General features: G+C 43.6%; 1 protein-coding gene across 1 annotated transcript; it reads left to right on the top strand.

Moving 5' to 3' along the window:
* The first annotated feature begins 5,924 nt into the window (after positions 1-5,924).
* LOC124408554 (insulin-like growth factor-binding protein complex acid labile subunit) lies at positions 5,925-10,402 on the top strand. Its single transcript, XM_046885560.1, has 6 exons — positions 5,925-6,535; positions 6,832-7,135; positions 7,741-7,969; positions 8,075-8,670; positions 8,745-9,150; positions 9,362-10,402. Exons 1-6 carry the CDS (start codon positions 6,332-6,334, stop codon positions 10,005-10,007), a joined length of 2,385 nt encoding a protein of 794 aa, XP_046741516.1. The 5' UTR covers positions 5,925-6,331; the 3' UTR covers positions 10,008-10,402.
* Positions 10,403-11,481: the final 1,079 nt, after the last annotated feature.

The following is an 11,481-nucleotide window of genomic DNA, read 5'->3' as shown; positions in this document are numbered from 1 at the left end:
ACGAAGATCAAGCTCGAACGAATAAACTGAATACGTGGTGCGAGTATTATTTGATTTATTTGTTATTTTTTTTCCTGTGGCTTAATTCTGCTACTGTAACACCTGAAGCTGGAATGCGAGGAGACTTAGCGTAGAATTTGAATGCGGATTTGTCCCGTCTGAGAGCGGGAGAACCGGGTGACGATTAGACAATGCGCGCGATGCTGAGACGCGGGCGTCGCGACGCCAGCCGCGGGGGATGACGGGGGAGGTCGAGGGACCCACCAGATGTGCGAAACCTGATCTTGTTAAGGGAGCACTGAACCACAAACAACCGACATCCATTCAAATTTCAACCAGATATCTCCGCGCGATTGCTTAGCCTTGTTTCGCACCGTTACAATATCGATCTCGGGATCTATGATCTATCCCCTCTATCGATAGCTCCAGTAACTCGTCGCGATTGATCACTCAGGATAAAACCTGCTCTGAAAGGAATGTTTGGTTAAAATTACTATTTTTCAACTAGAACCTTCAGTGGGATTTCTTGACTGTAATTCAATAGTCACGTCTTATCAACCAAAATAAAAAATAGTCAACTTGACTACGCAGAATGGTCGAGTGAATCATTTTCAGAGTTAAAATTCCTACGATATTTGAATCCTCTTATGTCCGATATTCTTTCCCTTAGCGTTAGATTTTGTAAAAGCTTGAAATTTTTATATTTCACGAATAAAAACGTTAAAATTCTTGTAGTCATTTGGTACAATTAGGAATAAAATTGAATTTCGATTTTGTATGAGGTGAAAAAGACAGAGGATTTTTATCGTTATACTTTTTACCGCCGCAGTTTTCTTTTATTTTCAATTTCAGTTTCAAATCCATGCGTTGTTCAGAATATGCAATAAATAACAGGAAGAGAGAAAAGAGAAAGGGAGAAATGCGCTTATTCAACGCGTGCCAAATACGAGCTAAGCGAAGCGGCGTACATCCGTAGCCATGATTTATAAACATGCCAGACCAATTACGAGTGCACGTTTGAAAAGATGTCACTCGGTTAAGGGGAGCGAAAATGACAAAAGCTCCGCGGAGCAGCTCCGTAGAGATAAGCCACCCTTTAAATGATACTTTTTAATGCAGGGGTTGGGAATCGAAGAAAAAAACCTACCGCATCAAGAGAGGGAAAGAGAGAGAAAGGGAAGAAAGGAGGAAAAGAACTGTGGAGTGTCGATGGGACCAGGGCGCAAGATTTTGCTATCAAGCATTAATATCTGCCAAGTAAAAGTATTCTCTGTGTAATGTATGTCTTTACTTGTATTCACTTAGTTTGAACATGCAGTAGATAAATACATGAGCATGTTAGCCATGAATAAGAACGAAGCTCCTTGGCACAGAATTAAAAAATTATCGACCATCCTCAATGAACAAATTAATTAAAACCTGTATACCTATTTTCTAATCGATCTAATAGTTTTTGATATTTTCTCTAATATTTAATTTTCTATTTTGTTCTAACGTGATTCAATTTCGTTGATTTCGTCGAATTGTAAGTATCATAAAAGTATTGGGATCTAGGATTGAAAAAGCAGGCCTGAGCGTTAAATTAACAATAGATCTTGTTGGTTTCAAATTGCATTCTTGTTATTTTTCATATGATATCGAAGTATCAACTTACGGTGGAAATTTTTTCATAACTTAGTGATCCTACGTTGATAATCTCTCTTTTATATTGAATTGATCCGTTATTACAAGAGAATTGTTTCTATGCGTCAGATTTTTCTTCATTCTTCGTAACTTTCCAGAGCTTTGGTAACCGGTACGAATCGCTAAACCTGTTGATAAATTCGTTCCGGTAGTCGATGATTGTTCCTGGATCCCTAAAACAAAGAAAAAAAAGAAGAAGGGTTGAAAATCCTGAACTCATTCGAGCCAACTCTGTGGAAATCCCTCGTAATAAGCTCGATGCTTTATTTTTAAATGACACGTTCGCGTTTCCTCATTAAACTATACCAACACGCCGTGTAATTTGGAGGTGGGTTGAAACTCAGGGTGCAAGATGCACAGTTAGGTAAGATTTAATTGCTCAATTAATTGCGGGCCGCATAATCTCCGAGGTAGAAATGTACGCGGTATAATATTATCTACAGCGTTTGCGTGCTTGAGCGCGACTCGCGAGCGGCGGAGTTTTCGCATCCATCTCGCCGAGGTTTCGCGATTGGCGCTAGATATAGAAAGCTAGGGAAACAGAGAGAGAGGGGAAGAGAAACTCCACGAGAAAAATTTAATTTCTTATTATTGTTAATAGGAAATTTTACCGAAATGAGTATCGTTCTACAATGTCGATACTATACACTTTCTCGTTGTAGCAATACTGAAAATCTGTTTTTTTAGGGAACCAGAATTTGTTACAGTTAAATAAGACCGTGAACGACAACTCGACATGAATTTATTTTGACACCAGAATCAAACTACCGCAAGATGGAAGAAAATAATTCGTCCGATTAGCAAATATCATTATTAATATAAAGACAGCAAAGAATTTTTTTTGCTACAGTTAGATTTTGAAAATTTAACCAGCGAGCTTGCTACATTAGGAAGCCCACTTGGCGGTGTTGTAGCAGGAAAAATTCTTGCTTCGACAGCTAATTTAAACCTAAAAATTGATAAACCCATTTCAATTTTCTTTACCGTGAACTGGACTTTTCGATAACAGTAAAAAATGAAAATTATTTATAAAGTTATAAAGATTGCACAGTAACGATAACTCTAAATTGTTCTCAACGCGCTACAGAAGCTTTTCAGTAATCCTTTACGCGGGGAAATTTTCCCCCTACAAACGAGATCGAAAAATAAAACTACAGAAATCCAGCATTTATGTATCGAAGGAAGAGGGCTTAAATTCACACATCGGGGATGCGAGCGAGGCAAAAATAAAGCAGCATAGCAAAGGGTGGCAAAGGGGTGCAGACGCGTCAAGAGTAGCGACGTCCCGGAGAAATCTTTAAAACGAAAGAAGACAGATAACCGAAGGTAAGGTACCCCGGGTGCCGGGGGCGGCCATCTCGGTAGCTGAACTGAATTCACCGCCCCCGCATCCAGCCGCCTCCTCCACCTTGTCGTCTGCGAACTGGCGGGTGGGGGTAAGAGGGGGTGGAGGTCGGTGCTCGGGGGTGGCACTCGACTCGAACCTGATCAATACTTGAAACACCGCGAGGTATCGTCCCGTCATTTCCGGTGTAACGGGGTCGGGCGGAAATGAAGGCGTTAAAAATATACAGCACACGCGTATACATGGCGATACTCGATCCGGAGCCACCGAAACTTGTTCGTACCTACACCGAACGACTCCAGACAGACCGACGAAAAGCGGCTCGCCCCTTATAACCGCGACACTCCGCCGAAGATAGCGTCGCGGTCTTCTTGTAGTACATTATGTACGTCTATCCAGCGCGAGAGAGAGAAAGAGAAATTGAGAGAGAGTGGGAGGGGGAGGGGGAGGGGGAGGGGGAGGCTGAACGGTACTCGGGTACGTCTTTATCACGCAGCTCGATGTACGAGTTGATCGACTTTTAATTACGCCCATCTCTTTCCGCCCCAGCGCGGCGGGATGAGGCCGCACCTTGCCTCGTCTTGTGGGATGAAATAACCGAGAGGTAGCGAATGACGTTCGCTGCGCAGATGAAAACACCGAAACCTTTGGGCGCTGGGAGGCATTTGGACACTCGTCACTGAGCGTGGCTCTTGACCCCGTCGTAATCGCTCTGTCAACGACCCGCAATTGGCGCTGGACCACGGCTCGCTGACCTTCAATCTCTACGGTCGAGTTGATAAAATCGTGAGATTGTCTATTCACGACACACGTGCCGCGGTGCGTTTTCATATATGCAGCACTTCACGTTGGTTTCAATTTGTGGAATCAACTGCACTTCGAATCGTTGAGTAATTGCGAAAGTACAGGGCTAACTGACAGGGAAAGCTCGATTTCGGCTCACCCGGGAGTCGAAAGGGAATAATCAACGTTTTTAGGCTTGCCTTTTTAAGCTATGGCTGCACTTGGTCGAAATTTCTGAATATAGACATTCGAGGTTATTTGATATTGTGTGGAGTCTTTTGATCTGGTTTGAAATAATTTTAGAATTTGATAATACATTCTGCAGCAGAATATTGTTGTTAGTGAGCAAGTAATTTGTCATCTTTTTTCGGGAATATGAACTTCCTCTCGAACCACCAACCTTCGGTCAAAACACAATAACTTCGGAAATTGTCTTGCTTCTGACAAGGTTCAGAGAACACTACAAACCGTTTAACAATCAACACGTGTTTTGTAAGGACCGCTTATTTCTAAAATACTACATTATGCCTTAGAATTGTTTCAGGAAAGACGATTCTCTTGATACCGAAGCGGCTCCGTTGGGTACAAAAAGGGTCTTCACACTCCGGAACCGCTGCATCCGTTGGAGAGGCGTGACGTCGCGTGTGACTGGAGAATATTGGATTTACGAGATCACGGAAGGGGTTGGTTGGTATCAACAGGTAGAGACGGTTCCCTCCCTGGGTTTCGCCCTCCCGGTTCGTGGATAAGCTGCGGGCTAAGCGCCGGCGCCAGCTAAGCCACTAGCACCAACAGAGGGTGTGACCCGAGTGCACGATTGGTCCGAAATGGGGGAGGGAAAAAAAATCAACGGCGAGAGCAAAGCTCCCTCGTTTTTCCAGGTTCGTGGAAAACTCAGAAGCAGGCACTGGCGAACTGCTATTGAGGTACGTTTTGCGACCAGTCAGGACCACTGAAGGGTTGGTATTAGTCATTCGTAAACGAATCAGTGAATCTGTAACGCGTGAACGTTTTTAACAGTACTTGAAAGATTATTAGCAATATTTGCCAAAAAATGAACAAGATCTTCCGGATGGATCTAATTAGTACTTAATGATACCGAGGTTTTACAAATCCTTCGTTTTGCGATAAAGCCACGATTAAATCAAGGCTACGACTCTACTTGAAATGCTTGAAGTGATAACGTACCGTATTACTCACGGAGATCACATAACTTCAAATGATTTGGCGATACTTCGCAAGATTCCGAATAAATTCACCTGGTCTCAAACAAATTGGGTATTACATACTTTCGAGTGTGATTGAAAAAATGTTTACCAAACGTGCACGAGACTTGAAAAAAGATGATCGGTATACCATTTAACTTGCCGTATCGTACTTTAAACATTGTCATCTGTCAGTTATTTGCACATTGAATGCACGGACTGCTCAACTTGTGAACTTGCGAAACGAAGCAAGTGACTTCAGCGGAGAGTCGTTATGACAAAATAAGGCACACACGGTATGGAGCAAAAGGAGGAGCTATCGGGGGTCAATTGGGATCTGCAGTGGGCTGGGAGGAGGACTGGGGGAGAAATGGGGGGAAATATCCGCGTGGGTCAGCCAAGAGAAGCTTATATAAGCTAGAGAGGTCGCTCAATATCGGCTTTGGGATACTTGAGATATTTATCTAACGTCTTATATTTTTCAACGAAGAGGTGGAAGATGGTGGTTATAGGTTCCGTGGTACGTCTCACACTGTCTTCGGCACTGCGTCGCTGTGACCGCGTACCTGTCGTGTGTACACATCTACACGTGTGCATACAGAACCCGCGTGCTCATAATTACACATCACATGTTCACGAGAGTCGGGTCATTGCCTTCCTAAATTCTCAATGGCGTATTGAACTGCCTAGATAAGTCGTGTAAATTGTCCTTCTCGGCGGAGCTTTAACCTGGGCGTTTTCATCCCTGTCCATAATCCGGCCTTGACTAAATTGGAAAGTGCCTTCGAAATCCATCGGTTGATACGTTTCCCGGGTTCTTGGCGTGTGAGTAAAGAACCCGAAGTCGCGAATGCGACACCTTGTGCCGAATTCAAATTCCGATCAACGGCAGAACGGTAATTATGAAAAACAACCTGACACATATTTCAGTCGAACTACACACCGCTCGGCTATCTTGGTGAGATATCTGAGCGAGTGAGCCATCGTGCGCGCCACTTATCAAGCACTGCGATAAGTCGCAGAGGCACATGTAACGTAACCGCTCCCTTGATATTTGAGCAGATCAGACTAAGCGTCGTGGTGGTGTTGTCAGAGTTTTCGTTTCTGCGTTAAATATATGAACCAGTTGAAACATTTTGGGGCATGTTGAAACAACCACTCTGAAAAAATGTCCCTCGCTTTTCAACGATGACGTTATCACCAAGGTGCACCGGATTGTTATCGGACGATTACTGAATATCAAGTGTCAAAGAGCACTAGGTGCTGCTATGTGCATCATTTTTCGGACTGACCAACGGTGTAATTCAGTTTCAAAATGGTGAGATATCAACGTTTCACAAATGGATCGAAGAGCCCGAGTGTTACTTGGTGTGTGTTCATATTTTTCCTCGCCTCGTTTCGACTCGTGGTTCACGCTGGCTGCCCTGAAAGGTGTCTCTGCTTCTTGGACCAGAACCCTAGTCGCGTAGCATGCGAAAAAAGAGGCTTGCGAGAGTTTCCTGATAGAATCAGTGATTTGGTGAGTGTGAATCACTTATGAATCATTGTTCCAAACAGGGATTCAGGTTTCTTCAGGTTTAACGAATCCGAAGTACTTTTTTAACGATCTTGGAATGGTGAATTAACAACACTTTGCCACGTCTTAAACGACAATTCATATCATTTAAGGCGATGTATGTATATTATCAAGCCTCTCTCAATCAGCGTCAAATCGTTAATCGATGATTACGGTAGAACTCGATCCTTGCGGTTGCTCGGACTTGGAAATGAAGAATATTATCGCGCATTCAGATATATTTGTTTACATGTATACAGGTACAACATTTGGACTTATCCGGAAACATTTTGCAAGAGATACCGGATACTTTGACGCTTCTCAGCCAACTAGAGTATCTAAATTTGGCCAGAAATCGGTTGACCGATTTGCCGGATAAACTTTACGGGTTGGATAAGCTGCAGAAACTTGATCTGTCTGGTAATGCTTTTACCTCCATATCTGGGCTGACATCGATAAGCCATCTGACGAGCCTGAAGATCTTGTTCTTCGGAGGAAATCCAATATCTAGTCTGGACGGGTTAATGAGCCAGTCGTTGCATGTCTTGGACTGCAGTTACTGCGGTGAGTTAAGAATTCACGAGAAATTCCCGATGCTTCAACTCTGACTCTGAAGTAGCTACGGGCACGTAGTACAACTTGCAAGTCGTGATACCTACATGTGTAGCGCTTATTTTCCACCTGATTCATTCACGCGTGATAAGATTCGTTAGACTTAAGTTTACGTATGACTGTTTAATCAGAGCAGCACCACTACTGATAAGCGATACCAGCTTTTCGAACGCCATCATATCCACCTTTTTATTATTCTTTTATGCTTATTACGCTGCCTTGCTTTGATAAAGTTACACACCAGCCATGGACAATACTCTATTGATTCAACCTTTAGCTCTGTTATCTGGGTCAGCCACGCCCACGTTGGAATTTTCAATCGAACTGCAGCCCTTTAATACGGGAATTTCTTTTTCGCGGGAGGAATGAAACACACTCCGACTTTAGAATTCACTTGAAGCCTGATTCATCACCGGTTTGTGTCAATGATTGCGAAAGCTTTTATCCTCTCAAAAACAGTATAACTGTATATTCATCCGCGATTATGAACGACAAATGAATGCAACAGTTTGTGATATTTTAGATATGAAATTTCTCAAGTTTCGTTATTTTTTCAGGAATTAAAGCGTTTGCTAATACGACTGTGAGTAAAATGACACAACTGAGAAGTCTGAGTCTCATGGGAAATCCTTTGAGAACGGTGGATAAACCCGTGAGCGAATCACTGAAATGGTTGGACATGTCGGACTGTCAAATAAACTACCTGTATCCAGATTCCCTCTTGAGTTTACCGAATCTGGAGGAACTGCGACTGTCGAATAACCCGATGCTAGTCTTCAGCACAAGGTATCCACTCAAAGTAAAAAAAAAAACAAAAAAAAAAACAGATGTTCATTCAATTTCTAAGAACATTTTATTCTTTCAACTAATCTGTCTACTTAAATTCAACAGATTCAACACTCTGACGCATAATAAATTGAAAAGATTAGAAGCTACAAGGTGCAATTTGGATCGACCTGGGCTTCACGGTTTCCCTCAACTAACCGTCGCGAAGTTGGGCGAAAACTTGATCAGGTTTCTACCGGATCAAATATTTGCAAAAAACACCGAATTACGACAAATATGGCTAGCAGCAAATGTTTTCGATCAAATTAACAAGAACGCGTTTGCTGGGCTAGTGAAATTGGAAATTCTGGACTTGTCTTTAAATTCACTGCACAATGTCCACTGGGCAGCGTTCAGAGAGAATATAAATTTGCGTTTGTTGAACCTGTCTCACAATAGTTTACTTCAGTTTCCAAACTTCACGAGTTCAACGACCATCTTGGATCTGTCTGACAATTTATTGGACGATTTTACCAGCGACGTATTGCTCACCATGCCAAAACTCAAGATTCTCTACTTGAGCAACAATCGGGTAGACAAAATTCCTGATCACCTTGAATCGCAGTCCCTCACTACTCTGTACCTTCGGCAAAACAGGGTCATCCAATTAACTAATCAAACTTTTCATCTGCTACCGGCTCTGGAAGGTATCGATCTGTCAGGTGAGTCAACTTTCATCCAAGGTTCAAACCAAGCACCGCCAGGTCATATTTCACCAAAAAATATTCATTTTTAGGAAACCTACTGACGGTTGCACCGACACCCTCGGTGTTCGAAGGTAATCCATCCTTGCAGAAGATCCTAATATCTGAAAATCCGTGGCGATGCGATTGCGAGCAAATCCATGGTAGTTACGAATTTCTGATCGAAATGAAAGCTAACCCGCAGAAACTGGTTTGTAAAAATCTCGACAACATGTCCTACTCCACATGGGAAGAAGCCTGCGACGAAAGGAATGTCGGTTTTGAGCCAAAGGACAAAACGTGGGGCATGATTCTAATCAGTCTATTGACCATGGTTATAGTATTCGGCAGTGTCGTGTCTCTGCGGCACGCGATGAAAATGAAGAGACAGGCTCACTTGGAACGCCAAGAGCTGGAAAGAGCCGAAGCCAGGGAAAGACTAAGGCTTCTACAACGACGGTAAGTGTTTTATCAGCCGTCAGCACATCCTCGTCGGTAAAAAGCTAAGGTGCCTGCGCATAAGTCACGACCCTTCTCTCATTATCAATCTAATCCGAGAACCGCTCTTTCGCTCTCTCGCTCCCCCCCCCCCCCCCCCCCCCCCGGCGCTTCATCAACCCATCTCCGATGACCTCTCAATTAAATTCGTCCCTGCACGAAATTTTCCCAGAAACCGAATCGAGGAAGAGAATTTAATGGAGCAGTCGTCGGAGCCGAGGATCAACCCTCTGGAACTGATCTGTCCACCGAGCTACGAGGAAGCCGTTCACATGCCAAGACTGGCACACTCGATGGACGCCTTGGACTCTATATCGATGGAAAGCGTCCCGACGCACATACTCGGATCGGTGGATAACCTGCGGTCGAAAAAGCGGCGGTCAAGGAGACCAAGGAAGAGAGCGGTCAGTGACGAGAACTTGGCGAGGAGGGAAGAGCGGCGTGAAAGCAGGCGACGGCGGATCAGCCTCGAGAGGAATCGGTCCACCAACGACCTCGGGGACTCGGCCCAGTCCCCACTCGATTCCACTAACGAGCTCGCGTCATCGAGGAACTTGCAGCAACGGCGTCCTCGTCCCAGGAGCAACTCGGACGACGACGCCGGCTCCAGGACTCGGCCACGACCTCTGACCCCAGCCGCCCGACACAAGAAGCGACGGAGCAACGCCAGGAACGGACATTCGTCCGACGATGAGGACTCGGACGTCCACGACGGAGTCCTGCCGACTAAGTTAGCGACGAACGGTATCGTCATCCAGACCCTGACCAGGGAACCGAGGAGCGGTTACAGACCGACTGATCAGGAGAGCGACTTCTAGAACGACCGATGGAGACGGTCCCCTTTCGGAATTGGAAGCTCCGTCGGTAACTTGGTAAAACAGAGAACTATTCGAGGCTCGTCGATAACGCTGGAAACTATCGGACTTGCGTGCTGACAAAACGCGGTCACTTTGATCATCTGCGGTCTCATGTGCTTTTCGTCACGTATCTTTGACGCAATGGTCTTTCGGAGCGCAGACTAAACTCCTCGAGTAATGTGTCGGGTCGCAGTGATCCTCTCGACAGTTCTTACGTTGTGCAAAATTTTAGGATGCACTGCCGTGAAAGTGCTCTGATGATATGCAGGCGATGTGGAGTTGATGGGTACCGACATTTTCGTGTGACCATGTATCGGACCTGCAGTCACTTAATCGGAGTAATGTTGTTACAGGTTTGTTGTACCTACCGATACCACCTGAGCCACTGACAGTGAATTATTGTCATCGTAACACGAGGATAAAATATGATCATACTTCATCATGTTAGTTAAGATTGTTTTTACTTATTAAAGACTGATTGTGAACAACGTCTGATGAAACTGAATTTTTTTATTTTTCAAAACTGGTTCCTGGAGTTGAACTGCACTCGTGACGGCAATCAGACGTCGTGTTTCTCAGTGACAAGTAAACTCGAAAATACATTTCCCTCAAATGTTATCGGCTGGTAGATCAGGATAATGAATCAGACGTTATCGACTTCAACGGTAAGTGGAGTCTGAATTGAGTGAAAAGAACATATCTATATCAGCATGTGGTTCAGGTGTTCAAAGTTCAGCGATAAGTAAAATAAGGTGAGTAACGTAAAACAAACAAAAAGTCGGAATGAAGGTATAGCGCATAAGGAGGGGCGGGGAAAACACTGAGGAAGATACATGGCCATGACACTAAAATAACAATGCAAATTGTACGTTATACACATATGTGTGCTCATTCCATTTTCAGTCTGGTTGAGTGAGTTGCAGCTGTATTGCAGCATGGAATATTTAACTAAAACGCGTGAACGTTTTCGTTATTACTACTCTAAAGTGACACAATTCCGGCATTCCATACCCGATTCCGGCATGATTCTAGATTTAAAAATTTTCTCACGTCTTTCGTAGCGTTTTGTTTGTTTATCTGAACTATTTGACTGGTCTGGGGATCTATCGTTTGACGGTTTGTCAATGTATTGGCTGTCAGTCACGACGGGTGTGGATTTATACATGTTACAGGAGAGTAAGTAACGAGTAAAACTCACTACATAACTACACATAATATATTTATTATGTCGAATAGTAAGACATCTCGCCGGATGCATATAAGAACAGTGTACTCGTATGGGATAAACATTTACAATTATTTGGCTTAGAAGACGCGTACATTTTTATACATATATTTACGGGTATAACCATGTCTACGTATTTATGCATATATATACTAAATATTTTTATATTTATATTTTATTATAATATTTAACAATATATTAAAATATTGT

This window comes from Diprion similis, chromosome 8 (genome assembly GCF_021155765.1).
Source record: "Diprion similis isolate iyDipSimi1 chromosome 8, iyDipSimi1.1, whole genome shotgun sequence".
NCBI classification, from domain to species: Eukaryota; Metazoa; Arthropoda; class Insecta; order Hymenoptera; family Diprionidae; genus Diprion; species Diprion similis.
Note: the sequence above shows the minus strand (reverse complement) of the source record. Positions and strands in the feature narration are given on the sequence as shown.